The 25253-nt window shown below is 40.5% G+C and overlaps 1 protein-coding gene across 2 annotated transcripts in view; it reads right to left on the reverse strand.

Moving 5' to 3' along the window:
* Positions 1 to 3409: 3409 nt before the first annotated feature.
* Positions 3410 to 25253, reverse strand: part of FBXO34 (F-box protein 34) — a 74184-nt gene continuing 52340 nt past the window's right edge. For both annotated transcript variants that reach the window (XM_070419295.1, XM_070419299.1), the window contains exon 2: positions 3410 to 6348. In XM_070419295.1, coding sequence (XP_070275396.1) covers positions 4242 to 6338 — 2097 coding nt within the window. In that variant the 5' untranslated portion in view covers positions 6339 to 6348 and the 3' untranslated portion in view covers positions 3410 to 4241. The remainder of the gene's footprint in view (positions 6349 to 25253) is intronic.

The following is a 25253-nucleotide window of genomic DNA, read 5'->3' on the forward strand; positions in this document are numbered from 1 at the left end:
ACTTTGCCTCGTGGAATCTCACTATAAAATAAAGACATGGCTTTCAGGCTGTGGCGCTGTCACTAGGTCTCCATCAGAGAGGACAGCATCCCACTCAGACCCAGCTTTCTTCTCTTGTCTTTTCTCAATCCTTCACCGCCTCCTCTCAGGCTCACCGAACCTGGCTGAGCTGGCTCGCCACACTGATTCTTCCAGATTTCTCTGGTTCTGGTTTTTCTTCCAAATGGTGAAGTGAGGGATAGGAGATAAAAAACTAGGCTAAATGGATCTGAGTCTCTGAGCAAAAGCTAAGGGGAAGTTTTCTATATTTGAGTGGGGGAGGGAGAAGGGCTAGGATCCTGATGCCCACATTGTTTACTCTTACAAGTCTAATATCTACAGCAAGGTGTAACGGAAGGAGGTAGGTAGCCTGGGACTGTTGAAGAAAATAAAAAATGGGCTTGGCCGAAACCGGTTTGGCTCAGTGGATAGAGCGTCGGCCTGCAGACTGAAAGGTCCCAGGTTCGATTCCGGTCAAGGGCATGTACCTGGGTTGCGGGCACATCCCCAGTGGGAGATGTGCAGGAGGCAGCTGGTCGATGTTTCTCTCTCATCGATGTTTCTAACTCTCTCTCTCTCTCTCCCTTCCTCTCTGTAAAAAATCAATAAAATATATTAAAAAAAAAAATGGGCTTGTTTCCCCAGCTTGGCACTAGGGGGCTCTGAAGCACAGTCTTTCTCCTCAGGGGAGAAATGGAGACCAGGGAAGGGCTACCCTTTGATGTCACCTGCTAAAATTCTCTATGGTTCACACAGAGCACTGGGAACTGGGTCCTGCCGCATCATTCAAAAGGGAGAAGGGCATGCCAAGATGGGGTTGGGCTATTCTTACTGTGTCCTCTGCTCCGGGTCAGTTCAGCTCCTCAGTCACAGCTTGTGTCCCACGTGAAAACCAGATCTGGAACGGCTGAGTCGGGAAAACCAAGCAAGAGTGTTATTTATACTATGTGTCCACTCTGAGCAAATGTAGACCTAAGAGCCAACAACGATAGCTAACTTGCTGGGCACTTACCATACACCAAATGATAATCCTACATTCAGAATCACAACAAACCTAATAGGAAGGTCCATTGAGATTGCCGGTTTAGAGCAAACCACAGGGAAGGAGGACAAACACTGGAAATTCAGCCCAGGGGACTCTCAGGCTGAAAGGCATTTCCAACATTCATAGTCATATAAATAAGTCATATATAACTTCATAAGCTATATACATATCTGACCACAATGTTTTATTCCGGAAACTAATTTAATAATGTATATTAAGTGTAATTGGGAAAAAAAATTTTAATTAAAAGAAAAAAAGCATTTCCAACATACCTCGGCTGGGGTGAGTCATGAGGAAGGACACTCACCATTAACTTTACTAAAATCCAGTGGGAAAATGAAAACAGAAACAGCCACGTTTGCAAAGCTGTAACCTTGATAAGAGGCCATGACACAGCATTGGAGCTTATCAGCCCCAAATCCCCACATCTCTGCTGGAGGGGCTGGTTCTGTGGAGGTTCAATTGGGTCAGACTGGGTTTCCTGATTCTTAAGAGCTGGTCAAATAATCTGATCCCAAACACAAAATGACCCTTCTTCAAACCAAGACGGGTTCTGTGTCTTGTACTCTTGACCCTGCCTACCCCTGAAGTACCTTGGGTTCTGGGATTTGTAAAATTCTTCTCGTTCTCACTGCTGATGCCCAAAGTCAGACTGTGGTGCCAGTGCGATAGCCCCTCCTGGTGTGTGGACATCAGCAGGTGCTTCTCATGGGGCAAGGACAGGGTGTCACAAGGGCCTCCTGAATGGCCAAAGACCAGAGAAGGAAAGTGTTCTCAGCCTCTCTTCAGTCCTGTCACAATCAGTGAGCCTGCAGGATCCAGCTTATCAGAAGTGTCATTATGATGTGTCTAACAGGGAAGACCTGCTCAGCATCAAGAAACACTTTGTAGTTCAGGGAGGAGCAGATACTGCCTAAGGATAAGGGCAGAAGAAACCAAAGGGGCCACCACCGCCTCAGCCACAGGTGACTCCTGCTCCATCTGGCTTCGGTGCTGCTTGGCAGACCTGGCCAACACCTACTCAACCTTTCCATCTTTCTCCTTTGGGACCATCACAGCACAGCCCTCACTCATCCCTTCCCGATCAGCCCCTCCACTGGGTCATTTACCACTATGTCTCCACAGCCCAGAGCTTACAGAGGTTGCAAGGTTTGTTTTTTTTTTGGTGGGTATTTGATTTCAAGCCACCAAATTTTTAGATCCTCCACAGCAGCTTTCTGGGGCCCAAAACCTCCCAGCCCCAACAAGCAGTACATGATCATAGGCCTGAATACATCTTAATGACTTCTGAACAATTGACTAATTATGCCCAGACAAGCTGTAAGAATGTCAGATAACACCTCATCCAACAGGAAATACAGGGGTTGTTGGGCATATGACAAACTCAAAGTAAGTGTTAAAGGGCTGCAAAAATGTAAGCTTGTTATGTTTAAAACTAGAGGCCCAGTGCACGAATTCGTGCACAGGTCGGGTCTGGCCGGCCCGGCCCCAATCGGGGCCAGGCCTGTCAGGAGGAGGAGAAGCGGGAAGTTGGCCAGCCAGCCCCACCCCAGAATGGGGTGGTGGGGGCCGATGGGGGCCAGTAGCCTGGGGGAGGAGCCATGGATGGTTGGCTGGCTGGCCCTGCCCTTGATCGGAGTGGGGGGGCCAATTGGGGGCAGAGCTGGCTGGTGGGAGGAGTCGTGGGCCAATCAGGGTGGTGGGGGCCCATTGGGAGCGGGGGCCGGTCAGGGGGAAGGACTGTGGGGGGGTTGGCCGGCCGCCCCGCCCTCCATCGGGGTGGGAGAGTCCGATAAGGGGTGGGGCCAGCCAGGGGGAGGGGCTGCAGAAGGTTGGCCAGCTGGCTCAACCCCCTAATCGAGCCAGTTCGCTGGCCGCAGTGGACATCATAGCAACCGGTCGTTCTGGTCGTTACAGCGTTCCGGTTGCTGGCTTTTTATATATATAGATGGTCTCTCTTCAGTAGCAGAAAAAAATTCTCTCCCCCTCCCCATAACAATTCAAAAAATTTTTAATTCTTACAACTCAATTTACAACATCCTTCTTTGTTACTTGCAAAAAGAAGGGGAAAAAATCTGCAACTCAGGTCCCATTTAAGATGCATGTTTTTATTGAAATTAAAAAAAATTTGTAACCAGACAGAATAAAGTAGACAAGAATGTTATAATCTGACTATATAATCTCTCAATCTTGTTGAATCACTAAAATATAACGTAGGATTGTTCTCTATGCTAATTTTAAGGTTGTCCAGTTAAACCATTATTTGGTATCTTTTCAACAGGTACTCTTAACTATTTAGAATTTCTTATCAGAAACATTCATATATTATACAGGAAACATTCATAGTTTATTTTCAAAACATTCATATTTATACAGGATATACAAATTTGAAACAATAAAAAAACACACACACAATTATAGCTGCAACACTATCCTAGCTGCATTGTGGTGATGATATTTCGTCAGCTGTCCACTATACACAAATGGGTTTTAATAGTGTTACATACAGAGGGGCCAAAAGCACTCATCTAAGGTAAAGGCGCTCGGGTTTAATGTGCACTTTCACAGCCCTGTGAAAACACAACCATTATATACACTGTAAACACCACAGGGCATGAAATCCATCTCCATCCACAAACATCAATCTCACAGGATCAAGCATACAAGGCCTAAGGTAAGGTGCCTGACTTCTCCTTCATAAGCATACTTTTCATCCATGACTGCTGCTCTTCTTTCCATAGGACACTACTCACTTATTTCAAATATGGTGCCTGCCAGTGCTCAGAAATTTCTGGAACCCCTTTTTGGGGACTGCATGCATAGTCTGCAGTGAACTTTTCTGTCCGTCCTTGATGATGGCAAGTCTTCGTCCTCTGAGGATGGATTTGATTTGGGAAAACAGGCATAATTATTCACAGCCAACTGAATCAAACTGGGCTTCCACCCTGGATCAAATGGGAGGCGCCACTATTAAACAATGAGACCAGTTTTCTTGTACAGCTTGTAAATGAAAAAATGCCCAACAGCAGTCCTGAAGGAACAGGTACAGATTCTCCTAGAGTGATGGCTCTGAGAGGCAACACTCACTTGAACAGTGAGTCTAGGTGGTGTTTTGCAGTATTAAAAATCAGCCATTTGGTCGCCTCTCACAGAGACTTTAGTATTCCTCTTCAGTCTCAGTCCCTTTTGCTTTCTTGTGGATTGCCCGATTAAAGCTGTGGCAAGCAGGGACCCAGTGATTGTCATGAAGCCCCAGCTTACAGCCAGGGAAGCCTTTCTGAGAACGATGGCAGCACATCCAGTATCCTGGCCCGTAAGGCAATGCCTGGCAATAGGGCTTGGGATGCCACCGGCACAGGGACACATCCCCTTTCACATATTTTTTCTTGCACTGCTTACAAGGGTCCTCTCTATAGCGTGGGTCTCGAACCCAGCGAGAATCTGCTGGCCTGATGTTGTAGTATTCAATGATGAACTTGAAATAGCAGCAGGTACATTTAAGAGCCACTAAACTCTTGGTGGGAAGTAACCTGAAGATTTTCACCATAATGTGGTGGGGCAGGAAAGCCATGTACTGCTGAGGTTCTAAAAGCTGCTGGATTTTAAATCTGGTCTCCAGAAAGTCATGGGACACCTGCTTCTTCCAACTGGAGGCCTCGAGCACTGGTACTGTACTTTCCACAGGAGGGGCTGGCGCTGGGACGAGCAAATCAGCTGAAACACTTTTTTCCTCAGATGCACTGCCACCCTCAGCACCATCTTCAGGCTGGCTGGCCTCTGGAGACTCTTGGGTTGTGCTTTCATTCAACTGGGAACAGTCTGACTGCTGCTGACCAGGCAGCAAAAAGAACAGCCTCCCCGGAAGTGGGTCTCCACAGGACTTTAAACTAGAAGGCCGGTCTCTCTCCACCTTAGACACAGTGATGCTAATGCACACAGATTCTTTTCTTCGCTGATCAGGATTTTGTGGCACAAGCTCTTCAACAGGATCTGTGGGCAACTCAGTGGTTTGGGGACAGGTTTGAGGAGGAAAAGGTGGCTCAGGTTCCTCTGTCATTTCTACATCAAACCTATTGCTGTTTTTCACAGCAGTGTGCTGATCTGGCTCTGTTGCTGCACTATCCATGTGGAAACTCACACCTGCTGGCAATGAGGGACAGCCTGGAGGAGCCCCATCCCAGGCCTGCTTCCCCTCAAGAGAATAATGGTCAGCTCTTGACGGGCCACAGTCCACAGACACAGGGGCCTCCAAAGCGCCTTTGTTTGTTTTGCCTTCATCAGCCTGAGTGCCATTTGCAAGCAGCACCCGGCCTACATTTCGACGGAAGCTGTTATTCCTCGAGAGGCTCCCAGGCTCACTTTGGCTCTGCCGCTTCAGACACTCAGACTCCAGCCGGGCTACCATGTCGAGGACGCGGACTGGCTCACTCTGGGGTTCACCAACCTCAGGATTTCCCCTTTCCATGGGTTCTTCACAAGCTCCTGGGGCAGAAAAGGGCTCAGAGGCTGGAGGCCCACCTCTGGATTGCCCAGAAATCCTCCCGACGGCAGGTGAGTTAGTGCAGTTTTTCGCACAACTGGCCAGCAGAGCAGCACTGGCTCTTTGCTCCAGGAAGGCAACCATCTGTATGACCGACAGAGGCCTCCCAGCACAGATACTGTCCCCACTGTCACTCACGTAATGCACAGAACAGTGCTCAATGCCACACGCAAAAGGCTCAGGCTCATAGCACCTGCTGTTGATTTCCCTCATCCTTTCTAACTGTATCTTGGCTTCTTTAAGATCCCCTGATTTTTTCCTTCTTTTAGTAGCTCTCCCATCAATATCCCAGGAGCTTTTTATTTTCATAGATCCTATCCTATTGCTACACTGGTGGGCTGCAAAGAATGCTATTTTCTCCTTGGTATTTCCTGGTTTCACCACAGCCCAAATATCAAGCGGCCCTTCCCCTTCTTCGCCCTGATGGATTGTTGCAGATGGTGCATTCTTCTTGGTTTTAACATTCAAGCTGCTCTCTACAGGACTCTTCCCACTCATGCTGCACAGAACATTTGGAGAAAGGACCCCAAAAGGCTGTCGAGATGATGCTTTACCAGGAGAGGTGGAAGGAAAGACACTTGATTTCATGTAGCTAGCTTCGCATTTTTCATTATGTATAGCCTCTTGGTGGCTCATGGAAGTTTTCAGAGTTTCCTTGCTAATTTGAAGAGGTTGTGCTTTCTTCTGCAGATTCCAATATGGTTTTAGGTGCATAACAGAGGCTCTACGGAAAAGAAATACACATTTGATTACGATACTCATTTTGTTTTTAGGAATTTTTTTTTTTTACTTACACTCAGATGGTTCTAGCAAATAATAGAAACATTTTCTATCAGTTCACTAAATCTTTACCAACTCTCATTTCAGCTAGTTTTTAATGTACAGATCAAGAATAACAAAAGCAAACTCACCATTTTCCATGGTGTATAGGCCAGAAAATAAGTTGGTGAATTTTAGACTCAGTGGACAGACTGAGAGAATTTCAGAAAACTGACATTTAGTCAATATTCTATACATAAAATTAGTGCTTAAAAGAAAGAAATCTGAATCTACAGAATATATTCCAGTAGGTAGAAGGCAGTATAGAAGAAAGGAAACTAGAAAAGGAACTCATTCAGAATTCCTAGTAGATTAACACTATTTCTAAGTCATTTGTAACTAGCATTTTATTGATTGCAAAAGTTTATAAAAAGTATACTGTTTTATAAGCTATTCCCACACTGTTGAATATCCATATGTTTATAACTTTTCACTTTTTGCTTATGTACTTTGCCCATCTATTAGTCTTGATTTTCTAAATAATCTATTTGTATAATCTCCTCACTGCCAATTTTTCTGTGAATATTGTAAGTCCAATCTAGAACCTCTAATTCTTATTAATTCTACAAGCCATTTGGAATCAATTCAAAAAAAGTGCCTTGTTTTGTTCTCTAACCTGGGGTAGAGATGGGAGCCATTTTTAAAATCAGACAAAAAGATGATTACATGCAGAGATCTGAGTTCTAGTCCTTGCCATATCACTAATGAACCACACAGGATGATTTTTACCTTGGACAAGTCACTTACTCTGAGTCTGCATTGAAATATTAACTGAGAGGTCAGAATACCAGATTATCTATCCAAAGATCTCATCATTTAAATGTCAAAATAGCCCACTGCTATACAAGAAAGTGTTCTGTAGGGATGCCTGGTCTCCTACAAAATAAACCTACAGACCAAAATAAACATCTGTAGTCCCAGGTTGGTGGAGTGAGGCAAGAGCAGTCTAAGAACATGGACTTTCATCTACTCTCACTCATGGGGACACCAGTCTAAGACATACATACTCGGCAATTCAGCATATTCCTCTCATTCGCCACATAACCTTACTGAGTGAGTACCTGCAGTGTGGCAGCCTCTGTGGTAACTGCTTTCAGATATCAGCTTTAATAATCAAGAGTGAAAGTGACCATCCAGAACAAGTTTACCTTTCATTTCAACTTTTAATTCCTAGAGTCCAGTCAAAGCTAAAAGAAGAAATATGGATATGAGTATCTTCCAGCTAAGTAAACAGAAATCTTGCATTTAAGGCACACCAAGTATCTTTTAAAAGATATCCCTGAAATAGATCTTTTTTTCTGATCTTTGGTAATTTATATCCTAAATCTGTAAAGATCTTCCCCTTTCTGCACGATAACATTTTAATAGTTTTCTATTATATATTCTGTAATTTGGTCTTATAAAAGAACCACCCATAACTCAAGAATAAGATGAAGATATATGAATAAAATAGGTAAATTAATAAATGATAAATGAAAAAAAGAGGCACATCTAGAGCTATTTGTGTCAAAATTTTTGGGGTTTTTTTCCATATCCCTTCAACTCCTAAATAAAATGAAAGACATAGAGTTTGCTAAAAAATCCAATAAATTCTCACATAATGATCTTATTACAGAATGTCTGTGGATAAATTTAAACTCGAGCAATGTGTGTACCATTCTGCATCGCACAATATGTTCTCTCTATGCCTTCCTCCCCCACACATTATTTTAGGTGCTAAATTGATAGACAGGGACATTAAGAAGAAACAGATTTTGTTTGCATTTATTAACCTGTAAAGTCAGCTCAAATGACACATTACTAATAGATAAGGTTTTATAGCAGATTAAATAGAAGACGATCCCAGGAAACAGAAGGGAGGGAAGGAAAGGTACAATATGGAAGGAGAAAAGCTAACAAAACCATGTGATGCAATCAGGGTGACTGTGGGTCCCCTGAAGAAGAAAGGACATTTAGGCTTGAGTTCCCAACTGGCCTAGGATATTAACCTCTCCGCTCCTTTGCAAGCCTTGAAGACCCTCTCCTGGCAAGACATATAGAGTAAGAAACAGAACTCTAGGTTCTGGTTGAAATCACTGGTGGACCATATGAGCAAGGGCACCAAGGGCATCTGCTGCAAAGATCCATGAAAAAAACTTTGCATCTCTAATAGATTACATCAGACGGTGGCGCTTTTCCCACCCCCACCTCACTCCCTCAGACACTGCAGAAAGCTCCAGCCAGGTTTCCATGGTTGCCAATCTCTTTATCACAATTGTATTTTTAAAGTCTCTATAATAAAGTCCTGCTCTCTTGCAATTAAATAAAATGCAGTGATATAACACCTACCTACACAAGACTGTTCCTGAGACAAGATATGTCCTTGTAAAATTTAAGATCCCTGGGCCCATTGAGTCAGAATTTCTGGGATTGGGTCCAGAATCTGTTTTTAACCTTAGATTAACTTGAATGGAACTTCAAAGGTCATGTGTTAGATCTGGTGTAAGAGTGTCATGGGTTCCAGATTTGGGCTGGGGTGCGGACTGCCTCAATAGGGGTAAGGTGGAACTGCCCAACAAAAAGCCAAGCAGAGAGTCTATACTGAAGCATTCAACCTGACAGGTAAAGACAGACCCATTTTCTTGTTATTCTCTTTAAAGTTGAAAAAATTTTATGGCCTATCACCAAATTTCCTCTTCAACTTCAACCCTTCAGTTTCTTTGACAATGCTTTTTCCCAGATCTCTTCTTCTCCTGCCCTTACTCAGTGTTACTCAGAGTTTTGTTTTTCTAGACCATTGTCACGCAAGCCATATATCTAAGTGATCTCTTCTAGTTTTAAAGACCACAAACTGATGACTCTCCACTGATGTGCTCTCCCAAACTTCATATCCTATTGCCTGCCTAGCAGACATACTCACCTGGATATCAAAAATAATCTCAAAAACTAACAAAACTAGTTAATGATTACATCAAGTACCCAGTCCAGAAAGTTGAGTCACTTCGATTCCTCCACCCTGACCCCACATCCAATCACGAAGTCACTGATATGCTCCCTCTTCTTCATCCCTAGTACAACTGCCCTAACTTAAACAGCCATCTCATCTCTGCTACACTGCTGTTACCACAGGAAAGCCTACCCTTCCCTGCATACCAGGCGGTGGAGCCCACTCCAGCCAGCCTATAAGATCAGCTCCCAGCCTATCAGCTCCCCTCCTGCTTTGCCCTACTATCATACTTCACACTCTGGAAACTCGTCCACAGAACCATTACCATGGGAACAGGTGAACAAAGGCCAATCATATCACTTTAAGATACAAATTTTAAGGCATCCAGAACCATAAAACTAACATAACATCTTTAAATTTTTTTCATATTAACGGCCACCCATTTCCTTCTATCCATTTATTATGAAAAATTTACTAAACATTCTGGGCTGGATACTACTGTACAATCATGAATAAGATCTAAAAGCTGCCTTTAAGGAAACGAATAATAGGCGATTACAACAGAATGTGATTATGTGTTATAAGGGTAGTATGGGTGCTGGGATACTTGGGGGGGGGGGGGGGGAGGCTCTAAATGTTGGCATACAGAGAAGGGAGGAGTGTGTGAGAAGAGGAGAGGGGACTCTCAGCACCAAGTTTAGTTTTGAGGGTATAGAAAGAGGTCAAAGAAGCCCTGATTTTCAAAGCTAAATAAGCGCTGAAGGGAGATAAATGAATTCCTAAGAGGTTCAAAGTAGACAGTGCTTTTGGAAAACTGAGGTAGGTGAGAAATAACCAGAGTCCAAGCTAAGGTTTCATGAGTGGAAAAAGGACAAGTAAATGAATTAGTAAGAAACAACAGGCAGGATTTTAGCCACTAATTATAAATGGAGATTGAAGGAGAGGAGTAAAGGTTGAGTCCTCGTCTTATGGCTTCAGCAACTAGATGGAGAGCGGTACCGTCTAGTGAGATGGTAACAATGGTAGCTGAGCAAACCTGGAGCAGGGGGAAGCAGAAGCTGCCTTTTGGGATGATTTTTAGTTGTTGCTACCTAGTAAGGAGATTAACACAAGAGAACAGGAGGAAAGGAATAAGACAGTTGTCATAGAAACATTTAAATGAGGAAAAGGTTTTCTGGATAGAAATTACAGATGTCTTTTTCCAAAAATTTCACAATACTGGTATATCACCGTTATAATCAAGGAAAAAATGTGCATAAAAGGGAGGCGCAGACACTTTTAGATCCTACAGCAAGATCAAATAAAGAACCGTGTCCAGTTAGCTAGGGAAGGAGATCCCTGGTAACCCTGCTGTGAGGCCCTGTATTGTGAGTAGGACAGAGCCAGAGTTCTTGGTGGAAGAGTGACTAGAAGGTGAGAAAGTGAACCTTAGCAACTCTTTCACAAAACTTGGCAGTGGAGAAAGTCTTTGTATGCACCTATCACCTTAAATCCTTTCCAAGAATAAGGTGAGAAACAACAATGAATTAATTAATACTTGAACACCTTTTCTCCAAAATCCTGCTTTCAAATAATTCCAGCATTCCTTTTAGTCTGTAACTTCTGATCTCAACTCAAAAAAGCTGGAAAAACTCTTTAACAAAATAGTATACAATCCCAACATAAAGACATGGGAGAGAATTTAACTTTGCTTAGGGAAAATGCTTGGATAAATCCCAAAGCCTAAAGAGTCCTACTAACTGTTTTCTGAGAAGGGATGAACCTGATCAACGAGCAATGGAAAAGACAGAATTTCTTTGAGCTATCAGGAAGCCTAACATGAAAGGCAGATAGATGCCTGCTTTATAATTCGTCACTCGTAGTCTATGGTGCCTTGCCTATCAAAACAGTTTAGAAGATAAGGCACTTTCTGTTTCTATTACATTAAAAGTACAGGACGGCTAATTCCAAAACAGGAATCATCATTTATTAGCATTAACAGTTGCTCTCTATTTACAAAATGCCAGAGTAATAAAAATGGAACAGTCCCTGAAAGACCCTTCCCATGATACTTTTATAAAGGGGAAAAGCATACAGTAAATAAATCCACTATTTCTTTACAAATGTAAAAGCTGCTAGAGGACATCTTATGACTGCCTTCTTCACTGAACCATTACAGAAATGATGAGCAACTCCAGCAACATGTACATATAATAAAATCCTGGTTTTTGCAAATGAAGTAACAGAACTAAAACGACCTTTGAAGCCCCACAGCTAGTTAGTGGTGGAATTAAGATATGAATTAGATAAGAATCTCCTGGATCTATATTTTCCTTGTTACCAAAAAAAACAAAACAAAAAAACTCAAAAAAACAAAAAAATCACCACAAAACAGCATATAAAATCTTAGATTTGATTACGACACAAATAAAACTTATTAAACACAATTAAATAACTCTGATAGCATCTCTTAGGAGAGCCCTTATCTTTCAAGTTGGGTCAATTTTTCTTAAATTGGATCAATTTTTTAAGTGCCATGTAAAACCTCTACACAGAACTGTGAATTAAAGCAGACATATCATAATCACATAGGAAGCCATACATACTTATGTAAAAGTAGGTAGAAACTGCTTCTACAGCTAGTAAAGTAGAAAAAAGTGCCAAAACCAGGAGGGTGTGAATACAGGCAGAGGAATTAGAAAAGACTTCCCTCCATAGGCCTCTAAGCACTGACAGAATGCATCCAACCCCAACAAAGCACCTTAACAAAACAGCAAAATACAGCCTAAATCAGAAAAGATGGTATTTATCAAACTGAGTTCCAAAATACTGGGGGCGGAATTTCTTCAGGGAGTTAGCTCACTTTTTTTTTTCTTCTTTTTAAGGAATATTCTCTAAAGCTGATATTTCATGGGAATTCTGAACTTTGCCTCAGGAGGTCCGGATGGTTAGTAGTACACAATTTAATGGGAAAATCCTTTATTGTCTGTTAATAGATACTGAATAATACAGAGAATGGCCTTTGGAAACATACATGCAAGGTTTTTAAGAACTCAATGCTCACAGCTTTCATCATTCTTAGAATTCACAATGTTATTGAAGTGCAGCACATACCTGGCTTCATGGTTATCTCTAATACGTATAGATTCTATATCATGATTAAAGACCAAACAAAGCTAACTTCTAAAAAATAAAGGTTATGATAAGCTTGATGGGCAACAAAGTATATAAAACACACTGAAAAAGAATATTACAAGTTGGGAATGGTAGCCACTACTCTGTTATTCTATTGTGATCACAACAGAAGTGATACTCAACACAATTAACGGTACTGCAAAATACTGAATTAGGGATATTATACTAGTTTACATGGGTCTCCCCACTCCCCTTTTCTTGGAGTAGGGAAAAAGGAGGGGGGCCTGAAGGAAAGAACACTTGTTCAGGCTGTTACAAATTATTAAACAAACAGCTGGGGAACAGAGACATAGTGAAGTATTTCATTTTGGTTCAATTTACCATGTTTATCTATGTTAACCCAGTAGTTTACAAAGTTTTTCCTACTGTTCCTGTGACATAATGCCAAATGCTCTAAAAAATCTGGCACATCACAATTTATTGCTACCTAAGCAGATGAGACATCTACAATTTGGCAACCCTGGCTAAAATGCACATCAAAATCCAAATGAAACCCAATAAAAAAAGTTTAGAACCCCCAAAATCATTAATATATTTTGAGAAGTATATTATTACTAAGAAAATTCTGCCTCCACAGATTTTGAGATATTCCGCATTCCTGATAATTTCTTACAGAAAACAAAGGAAAATAAAAACTTTATCCTTTCACATAGGAAACTGTTACTTCCTTGAGTGAGCTGATGCTTCTTTCAACTTTGAAACCAATCATTCTTCCATATATATTTTATGCAAATTTATATATATTTAAGGCAATAGCAATTTTTTACATCACTTGTACATGACATGCAGTACTTTCAAAGAACTGATCAGAGCTTTAACATATGCCCTATTTGACCAAAATGTAACTCGGACATAAGGAGGTCATCTCTCCCAGGGAATAAATGTTGAAGATTCTAATACTAGCTATAAACACAGTTCAAATATCCATTAGGTGCCAAATAAAGATTGACATGAAACCTAAGAGAACAGCTACTAACTCTACAGTGTCAATGCAAAATACCACACTGCTTGTCTGCCAACATACACACCCCCCTGGGGTTGGATGCCTCGGTCTTTTTTTATTTATTTGATTTTTAGAGAGAGAGGAAGGGAGGGAGGGAGGGAAAAAGGGAAGAAGAAAGGAAGAGAGAGAATATATGCATTCATTGGTTGATTTTTGTTATGTGCCCTGACCGGGGATCAAGCCTACAACCTTGGTGTATGGGGATGATGCTCTAACCAACTGAGCTACCCTGGCCAGGGCAGGTGCCTATATCTTAAGCCAAATACCTAACTGGGTATAGCCTAGCTCATTAGCACCATTATACGTACCTGAATTTCAAATGGCTTATCAAAAAAAAAAAAAAAAAAAAGGAGATAAAAAAGTCAAAATTCAGGTTAACAAATATGAAGGCACCAAGCAAAACAGTTTGCTTGCAGTATCAATGCAGACAAAAGATTGGACAAGTTAAGACTTTTGTCAGCAATCCTGGGTGGGGGTGGATGGGGTGGGAGAATTACTTCAGAAATAGGACTCACGATGTTTACCAAAGAAATAAGACCTAAACCACAGTCCTGACTGCACCCAGCTGTTCAGTAATTAATTAATCTTCCTTCAACCACACTCCTCTAAGCATCTGTTGAGCCAAGACTGAAGTAGCAGTTCATGTACTGGCTGGTCAAGGTGTACACTTTAAGAATTACCACTTGAAAAGAAATAAAGTGTCAACAGAAAACAAGACCAAAAAATTGTTGCTTTGGCACTTGTTTTTAGAACTTACCAAAGCCAATTTGAATATTAGAGTTAAAAAAGTAGTATATCCAAGGGATAAATGTGAGAAAATCTAAACTGCAGAAAACTAATTAGGCATTAAGAAGCCCAAGGTGTCATGTTATTGGACAAAAAACTACTCCATGAGTACATAGAAGGTGTATCTCCATCTTTTACTCCACAGCCATCCCATTCTGTAGAATTTGACTAAATCTGGAATTTCTAAAGCCAAATAGGAAAGATATAATTATAACAAGATATAAAGAAATCTCAATTCAGGGTAAACATTGGGCCTTTAGAACCGGTTTTGCATAAAACTAGAATCTAAAAAGAAGTCATGGGTTTAAGAGAGCCCTTATAAATCTTATCCTCTGGAAATTCCTAGATGTATGTATTTACTTAACATGGTTATAATCATATTGTACATACAGTGCTGTACTTTTCATAACAAGTAGTATTTTACATGTTATTACATGGTTTTCAAACCCACCAACCATAGAAGTGTAAATGCCAAAACTTATTAAACCATTCTCTCCAACCCTGGACACTATAATGTAACATCTTCATGGATGTAATCTCTTATGTATTTAAGGGTATATCCTTAGAAGTTTCTCAGAAGTGGAATTCCTGAGTCATAGTGTTAAGTATTTTTATGACTGGATATATCTTGCCCAAGCACTCCCAAAAGCATAGTGCTAACTTACATGGCTACCACCAAGAAAATCATGTCAGTTTTATGGCAAAGATTTTGTTCTTTAAAGAGAATTGTCTTATACCTAGGGAAAGAAACCAATGTAGAACTAGAGATAAAAGATACCAGATACAAACAAGTGAGAATAGAATAGCTATTTCCACACTAGAATAATAGCTTTAATAGCTCTAAGATGCTTACCATGTGCCAGGCACTGTTCTAAGCTTATAATCCTCCCCCAAAAAACAACTTAAGAAGTGCATACTCTATCTCCAACTGTACATGAAGAAACCAAAGCAGAGGGAAGTTGAGGAACTTGCCAGGATCACACAGCAAGCACATCAAGGCGCCTGAATGCACATGTGGTAGGAGCCAAAGGCCATCTCTGAACTACTATGCAATGAAGGAAGCAGATGAGGAAAAGGGAGAGGGTACTTCTTAGCAAGGTAATCCTTAATATCATAAAAGAAGACTGAGGAACCTCAATGTGACAGGAAGCAGAATTTGGGCTACGTGCTCAATTTTGGATGCCTTGAGTTATACCGTATTAGTGTTTATCAAATATTTAATGTCTTGCTGAGTGTCAGGTACTGACTGTGCTAGATCCTGGGGCTTCAGCATGAACAAAACTGGAATTCCTGCCCTTGTGGTGAACTTGACAAATATACATTCATCCTTTAGCTTTTCATTCATTTTCAAATCTGAAAGTTTCCAGTTTATTGAATCAAGTTAGCAACAGAAGCAGACATCACTAGAAACATTCCAATTTATTTTTGGCAAAGAGAAACTTCAAAGACTAAATATACAGGCATATCTCGTTTTATTGCGTTTTGCTTTATTATGCTTCTTACAAATTGAAGGCAAGCCCCTCCCCCATTTGATTACAACTCGCTTTATTATGATATTCGCTTTACTGCAGTTGTTTGGAACCAAACCCACAATATCTCCAAGGGATGCTTGTAATGTCAAAAACTGACAGTCTGGAAGAGGTGTGAGGACAGATCACAGTACCAGAGAACCAGTCTGGGCTGGAATGGCTGTACAGAACACACATGGGAGAATACACAGAGACACTGTTCTGCTATTGATTTATAATAGACTTATTTATAAAAATCAGTCCCATAGAATGAGAAATGCTAGAGACTAGAAGACAAAATATAACCACAGGCAAATGGGAAACTGTAAAATGACAAATAAATCAATAAAGAAGACCAGTAAGAATAGGAATTAATTTCATGGGTCTAAATTTCATGAGTCAAACCATCTCTTTCAGATACTAGATTATGTAAAGCTATCCACAACATTTTATCATATGACCCAGTACTGGGGGACAAAAAAAAAAAAGTTAAGTTACCTTGCTATACTCTTTATTGTCACCCAACTGCTACTTTATCCTGAGTGTATTACTTTGCTAGGGTGGCTTGAAGAACAGGAAAGTTACTTCTCACAGTTCTGGAGACTAAAAGTCCATGATCAAAGTGTCATCAAGTTTTGTTTTTTTTCTGAGGTCTTTTTCCTGGGCTTGCATGTGGCTACCTTCTCACTGTAGCCTCACTTTTTCCCTCTGTTCTTGCATGGCTCTTGTATCTATCTTTTGTGTTCAAATTTTCTCTTCTACCAAGGGCACCAGTTAGATTAAATTAGGGCCCACCCTCTCTCTGTCCAAATTCAGTCGCATTCCAAGGTACTAGGAGTTAGGCCTTCAATACATGAAGCAGGGAAGAGCACACAATTCAGCCCATAACAATGGGGTAAATACAAGAACTCACAGGTTAAAGTGTGATGTTTGAAGATCACATAAAAAAATACTAAAGCTATTTTGATTTGACTTCTATATAATCCAAGCTGGCTCAAGAGAACACTTCAACTAATTCAAGAGCTCACTACTCCAATAATAATAAACATCTGGACAATCTCCTAACTTTCTGCAAAATATGTCTGGAAGGGGAAAAATTGTTATCCCTATTCATTAAAATCCCATTTATACATAAAACACTGGTTATTAACCTTTTTTTTACAGTTGCCAAGCCCTTTGGAATTCTGATGAAAACAAATGAGGCCCTCCTGAGAAAAGGGCATGCATCTACATATCTACAAAGTTTGGCATTATCATTGCAGGAGATTCACAAACCACCTCCCTAAAGCTCATCAGAATCCAGGCACTCAGGTTAAAGGGCACTGACCTAAAGGACCATTTATTATCTAAATTAAAAACTAAGTGTCAGAAATTTCAAGTTATCTCTGAGCCTCTGGGTGGTCTTCCTTCATTGTGTCTCTTTAACCTGACAAGCAACTCAGTATCTTGGAAAAATGCCTCTTGGACTTTTAAGCAGAATGTGACTCTTCATTCGTAAAATAAAAACAGATTTGAAAACTCAAAAAAAAACAAGTGTCCACAAAATGGAACAAAATACTTGAAATTGAGATTATCTTGAAAAATAAAGGAAAAACAAACAAATGAAAATTAAGAATACAGAATATGTAGTAACCATCTTTACATTTAGCTACTTCCCAAAGATCTGGAAGTAACTAATGATTAACCAAATAATACCAGAATAAATTTTAATCCTACCAGCCAATAATAAAGAGAGAGAGAGAAGAAGATAAGCATTATTTCAGAAAATCTAAACTAAGAAAAAACCTGCAATTTAGCACAAAACTTAGAATAAAAAGAGAAAACAACAATGGGTAGAAATTACTAGTAGGTTTCTTATTTACTGAAAAAAAGAACCATTATTTTCTACATACCAAACTCAAAGCCAACAAAGATAATGTTGTGTTGTAAAATTTTAAGACTCGGCTTATATTCTACTCTCTCTACTCAAGAGTAGTCTCTGATTTTCCTCAAAAAGCAGCTCTGGACAAGCTGGTCAAAACAGAACCTTATGTGGAATTCCACTCACTATTCCACCTCGGGAATTCTGTGGATAATTTCAGCAATATGTAAGCTCTCAGGGATGGGGACCCCTTGTCTGCCTGGTTTACTGCTGTTGCCCCAGAGTCTCACTCAAAAAACTGTTTGTTGAATTGGAGTAAATGATGTATTCTACATGAAGCAATCTGAATCAACAAGGCAAGAATGTAACATTCATTTCTACTGTACAAGCACCTCAACTGGATCACTCTAGCCTTGAGTTGGATCTAACAAAGTACAGGGTGGGCAAAAGTAAGTTTGCAGTTGTGAGTACATGAAACAGAGCTTATTCTTATTATTATTTCTTAATTATTGTATTATTTTCTATATGAACAACTGTAAACCTTCTTATGCCCAGCTTGTATTAACAACAAGATGAAGGCTCAGAAAACAAAACTGCTATTCATTTAAGAGATGTATTATACCATCATTTTCTAAAGAGTTACCTAAAAGATAACCTGCTAAAAAAAACAACAACAACAAAACTTGCTAAAGACTCATTTGGCAAAATGCTGAAATTTTTGAGTTTTATTTCCTGATCTAACACTTTAATTTCCCTTCCATGTCCATTTAAAATGATCACAGGTCTAAGTTCATCTGGAAGGCAGACTCTCAAAATCCCCCAAAGAAAAGCAAAAATTAGGTTTATTCCACTGCAGATGTACCTGAAGATTATAATCAACTATACTTATTAGCTTTGACTAAAGAGCACACTGAGCTTGAACAAGATCTGAAGAAAGTAAAGAAGAAAGGGAGTAGTAAGAATATGAGGGAAAGAAGTCAGTTATCTGGTCTGTTGAAGAAAACCTCCCCTATTAACCCCACCACAGACATTCTTATTGAGCTCACCTAAGCTGGTCAAATCCTAGGCTTTAGAACACTTTATAGTGCTCCAGCTTCAGCTGCTTGCTTTAAATGAAATATCTACGAGGTGAATGGTTTTTTTTTTTCCCCCCAAACAAATAAATTATTTCCAAAAATAAAAATATTATTTGGAAGGTCCTCAAAGACAGAGTGGGCACCAGACCCTTTGGATAATACTCAAATGTAAAGGCAGAAGTTATGCAATAGGACATACTGTAAATTAGAAAACTGAAAAAAAAATCAAATTATCTTCCAAGCCTCTTCTATAATTTTACAAAAAAAAACTGTACAATTTTGAAACTCAGGTCTTCTATAAGTAACACCAAAGCTAACTATACTAAAGAGACATATTTTAGACTTTATTACTCCCAATTCCAAATCAAGCCTAGAACGGATTTTTAGAAAACCAAACACATAGCTCATTTTAAAAATAATTTACATAAGCGGGTAATACTTTAAAACAGTACTTTATAATATTATACAAATAAAGACGTTACATACTAATTAGAGTGTATATTTATCCCTAATTCGTATTTCTAGCTGGAAAATAACCATCAGTAAGCACTCTATGACAACTTCCTAACTAGATGAACTGTATGGTCTGGAGTCATTCTGCAGTTACCAACTACTTAATATAGTATATTGCACATCAACACCAAATCAAGTACTATATTTTAATTACTGCTACAAAGCCATAGAGAAAGAATACTAATTCAAAATAAAATAACTTAAAGCCATTAAATGACTTAAATAAAATTTATTTCCTGATCAGTTTTGATTAAAAAATAAGGGGACGGAATGACAGAAATAGATACTACAATTTTTCAACTTTTAGTGAATTAACAGATCTAGGCATTGATCATCAGTAGCTGCTAACATTCCAAAACTGAAACACAACCAGACATTACATGCTCCTGATGGAGGTGGAAGGGCTCATTTTAAGTCCCTGCCCACCAAGCCACAGGCTGTCTGATGCATCCACTCCTTCCTGGTTCAGACACAGGGCACCAACTAACGTAAGTTCTTGTCCTACTCCACACCCATTACTGAAAACTGGACAGGAAATCAGAAAGCAACAAGAAAGATAAAAAGAAATGAAAGAGAAACAAACACAGGCAAATAAAATCCTATATAATAAAAGCCTAATATGCTAAGTGTCCAGTCGTCTGGTCGGCCATTCAACCAATCAAAGCATAATATGCTAATGATATGCTAAGGCTGCTCAACCACTTACTATGATGTGCACTGACCACCAGGGGGCAGACAGTCTGACTGATAGGTTAGCTTGCTGCTGGGGTCCAGCCCATCGGGACTGAGCAAGATGGGCCAGACACACCCTGGAGTCTGCCGGCGGTTCCTCCCTGGCTGGCCAACCTCCTGTGTCCCTCTCTAGCCCCGATCATGCACCAGTGGGGTCCCTCTGCCTGGCCTCTGCCCTCTTGCAATCTGGGCTGAGTGACCATGCCCCCAGTGCATGAATTTCGTGTACCAGGCCTCTAGTCATTTTATAACAAGCCACTCCCCTCCTCATTCACCCACAGGGAAGGGAAAAATGACAACATTAATATTAAAATATTACTACTAATAATAATGTAGCCATTGATATTTATTGGGCACTTAAACTTTACACTAGTCTAAAGAGTTTCATTATATATGTACAGACAGTCCTCGGGTTATGTCGGACTTGATGTACGTCATTTTGTGGTTATGTCACCATCTCCCATTTATTTATAAAAAAAAAGTTCCGTCATTTCGACGTATGTACATATGTGCTTTATGTTTTTTATTATTTATTTACCACAAGTAAAGGTCAGGAATTATCTTTCTTTAAATTTTTTTTTACTGTTTCACTTCATTACTGCTGTGTATGTGCTCCATGTGAGTGACATAGGTGCTTATGTAGGTGGGTTCCGACTTACGGCGAAAATCACGTTACGTTGCACCGTAGGAATGGATCTCCGACGTAACCCAAGAACCTACTGTATATGTATTAATTAATTTTATCTTCATGAGAAATATATGAAATCAATACAATTATTGTTATTCCCATTTCACAAATGTGGAAATTGACCAATTAAAGTGTAATAAATAATTTTAATGAATGATATGTTTAATGAATATATAATTAATATATAAATCATAACTATACTTACTATACACTTACATAGAATATATTTATTTAATGAATATATTTGTGAACATAAATATAAATGTAATTACAACTTAATGAATATTTTAATTTAGTGATTGAATATACAAGTGGCATCTTAGAACGCTAAGTGCTGAATCATTTTTTAAATGTGCTTTACAGTATTTTAAATAAAGCCTTGTGTGCATGTATACACACATATTTATATAACAAATGATTAATAGTCAGAAGAGTCAAATCCTGACCAAAGGTCAACAAATCAGTGGTACAGAGGTTCCTAATTATAAGTACAATATATTTATGACTGTATTTTCTAAACCCTCAAATCCCAGTAGTTAATCCATTCTTCAAAAGGAAAAATAAGTCACAAATCAAAGTCACTTGAAGTTCATTTTAGCAGAAATGTTTCTCTTTGCCCAGTAAGTAAAGACCCAAAGATAACTAAGCATACGTAGATCCAAGGTGAACAAAAAGTCCAAAGAAAAGCATTACAATACCATCAACTCATGAAGGGTAGGGGTCCCTGTCTGATATTTTATAGATTCCCACACAAGATCAAGCACAGAACACTTTACATATAAGAGGAGCTCATGAAAAGTAAATGCCAGGAACTATTCTACAACAGCATTCTAGTCCTCTACATCTTCATCAATCTGGCCTCCAAATAAAGGGGGAAATGCCAAGGAACTCCTTTGACTGAAAAAAACACCTGTCCTTCATTGTCATGCAGTCTCTAATGGATCTACCTAATTTGATGGGTGAGAAACCCAGGCTGGTGAGGCAACCTGGTGCCCTCTGGAGAACACTGCATAAGCTCAGTTCCCCAAATCCCACCCTACCTCCCGCAAGGAAAAATCTGTTCTACCACATCACTTCCTTATTTCTCTACAAAGCCTCAAAAATCAACATCTCAGTCATCAAAGGTTGTTAACTTAGCACAGCTAATTTTCAACCTTTTTCATCTCATGGCACACAAAAACTAATAGTACTAAAATTCTGTTGCACAACAATAATACACGCACGCACGCACTCACTGAGTGGCCAGATTATTATGGCCACCTGATGTTTGTAGGCAAATTAGCTATAATTTCGTGCTCAAGTTGCAAGAGGGCCAGACCATTATAAATAGGGAAGCAGGTTGTTTACCACAACGGAAGTGATTTTTTTCTGAAGATATGGGTAAACAATGTGATTTAACAGCCTTTGAACGTGGGATATATATACATATACATTGAGTAGCCAGATTATTATGACCACCCCATCAGTACTTCGTTGGGCCACCTTTTGCCTTCAATACTGCAGCGATTCTTCTTGGCATTGACTCCACGAGATGTTGAAAGGTGATGCGAGGAATCTGACACCATGCCTGATGCATAGCACTGTCCAGTTCTATGAGATTTGATGGTTGTGGAACCAGCTGCCTGATGGCTCTTTTAACTTCGTCCCACAAATGCTCAATTGGATTGAGATCTGGTGATTGTGGGGGCCACCTAAGCAAGGAAAAGTCTCCCTCATGTTCTTGAAACCACTCCTGCACAATACGAGCACCGTGGCATGGCGCAATGTCTTGTTGGAAGAAGCCATCTCCATTGGGATACGCCATCAACATGATAGGATGAACTTGATCAGCAATGATACTTAGGTATGTGGTGCTATTGAGACGTCGTTCCACACGAATTGAAGGGCCCAAATCATGCCAGGAAAACATGCCCCAAACCATAACACTGCCCCCACCAGCTTGAAGGGTTGTACTCATGCATGTGGGGTGCATGCTTTCATGCTGTTTCCACCAAATTCTCACTCTGCCATCTGCATGATGCAACTGGAAACGTGATTCATCGGACCAGATGACTTTTTTCCAATGCTCGACTTATCCAATCTTTGTGTTCCTGTGCGAATTGGAGACGTTTTATCTTGGTAACTGCAGACAGCAAAGGTGTTCGAACAGGCCTTCAGCTTCCATATCCCGTATGATGCAGTGTACAGCTAATTTGCCTACAAACGTTAGATGGTCATAATAATCTGGCCACTCACGTTCAAATATATCCCATGTTCAAAGGCTGTTAAATCACATTGTTTACCCATATCTTCAGAAAAAATTCACTTCTACTGTTGTGGTAAACAACCTGCTTTCCTATTTATAATGGTCTAGCCCTCTAGCAACTTCAGCGCGAAATTATAGCTAATTTGCCTACAAACATCAGTGGTCATAATAATCTGGCGTGCACACGCACGTGTGTGTGTGTGTGTGTGTGTGTGTGTATTTTTTTTTCTGATCTGACAAAAGAAATCGGTATAATTTTGATTCATACACCAGACAACCATTGTTGTGTCGGTTTTTTACTTGAAAATCTAAGGGAAAAGAGGTCAGTGCCCCTGACTAAATAGTCAGGTATTGCATGTTTCAAAAATTCTTGCAGCACAGTCGTTGAAAATTGCTGACTGAGCACAACGGTTTTCAACCTTTTTGGGGGCCCTGGACCCTTTTCAGAAATTGAGAAAAGGTCTGAGTTCTCTGCTCCAGAAAAATGCCAGAGTACACACATAAACAATTTTGCACACAATTTGGGGGAAATCTCAAGACCTTTTCATTAAGAGTTTCCTTAGTTTCTCCTATTTTTCCTTTCACCTTCACAATGGCTATTTGGCCCTTTCCCCCTACCATTAACACCTCTATCATTCTTTACCCACTGGGACTATGAAACTGTTTTCCCAGCTGGGCCCCTCCCTGCCCAGGTCTCATCCACTGCCCCATCCCCACCCACCCATCAATAATACAGAAGGGAGGGAGACCACCAAGATGGCGGCATAGGTAAACACCGGAGACTGCTGCCGAAAAAACCACTTCAAAAATACAACTAAAAGACGGAACAGACATCACCCAGAACCACAGGAAGGCTGGCTGAGGAGAGACTCTTCAACTAGAAGGAAAGACAACAGCATACCGAGGCTCAGAGGAGGCGCAGTGTGGAAAATTTAAAGGTGCGGAGGTGCGCGCGCAAAGCAGGCTGGTGGCTGAGCACGTGGTTGTCGTTTTCAATCAGGAGGGAGTCTCAGACTCTGAGCTCCAGACCCGGGCGAGTCTCTAGGGACTCAGACTCAAATGGGAGAAGCGGGATTGTCTAGCATCAGTTGGAACGTGAGGGCAGCTTTCTCTCCGAGGTTTGCCGTGGTTGCCGGGGTTCTGAGAAGCAGAGCCTCTGGGAACGGGACTGAGAGCAGCCATAACTGCTCCCTCCGCCCGCCCTGTTGATCCTGTGCGACCCGCCCCGCCCAAGCCCTGCGCAGAGCCATTTGCCGGATAGCCTCAGGCAAAGGCTAGATTAGCACCTCTCCAGAGGACAGAAGTTTTCCCACAAAGCTGATTCTCACAGCCAGTCGGCCTGGTGGTCAAATCCCTCTAGTATTAACTACAACAATCAAGGCTCAACTAGAACAAGACTGTGCACAAAGACCACAAGGGGGTGTACCAAGAAAGCATAAAAAATGCGGAGACAAAAAAACATGACAAAAACGGAGGATATAGAGCTAAAAAACGCAATTTTGAGGGCTTGCAATAAACTTGTGGAGAGCCTCACAAAAAATAATGAGACCCTCGATGCTATGATAAAGAAACAACTAGAAACTAAGCATACACGGACTGAAATAAAGAATATTACACCCAATAGCAGACCAGAGGAGCGCAAGAATCAAGCCAAAGATTTGAAATGCGAAAGGCAAAAAACACCCAACCAGAAAAGCAAAATGAAAAAAGAATCCAAAAATACGAAGATAGTGTAAGGAGCCTCTGGGACAGCTTCAAACGCACTAATATCAGAATTATAGGGGTGCCAGAAGATGAGAGACAGCAAGATATTGAAAACCTATTTGAAGAAATAATGGCAGAAAACTTCCCCCACCTGGTGAAAGAAATGGACTTACAGGTCCAAGAAGCGCAGAGAACCCCAAACAAAAGGAATCCAAAGAGGACCACACCAAGACACATCATAATTAAAATGCCAAGAGCAAAAGACAAAGAGAGAATCTTTTTTTTTTTTTATAGGTAGATTTTTTTTTTATTATTGATTGTTTTTACAGAGAGGAAGGTAGAGAGATACAGAGTCAGAAACATCGATGAGAGAGAAACATCGATCAGCCGCCTCCTGCACATCTCCTACTGGGGATGTGCCCGCAACCCAGGTACATGCCCTTGACCGGAATCAAACCTGGGACCTTTGAGTCCACAGGCCGACGCTCTATCCACTGAGCCAAACCGGTTTCGGCGACAAAGAGAGAATCTTAAAAGCAGCAAGAGAAAGAGACTCAATTACCTACAAGGGAATACCCATACGACTGTCAGCTG

This window comes from Myotis yumanensis, unplaced genomic scaffold (assembly GCF_028538775.1).
Source record: "Myotis yumanensis isolate MYYU_CA2020_CCGP unplaced genomic scaffold, mMyoYum1.0.hap1 SCAF_1, whole genome shotgun sequence".
Lineage (NCBI taxonomy): Eukaryota > Metazoa > Chordata > Mammalia > Chiroptera > Vespertilionidae > Myotis > Myotis yumanensis.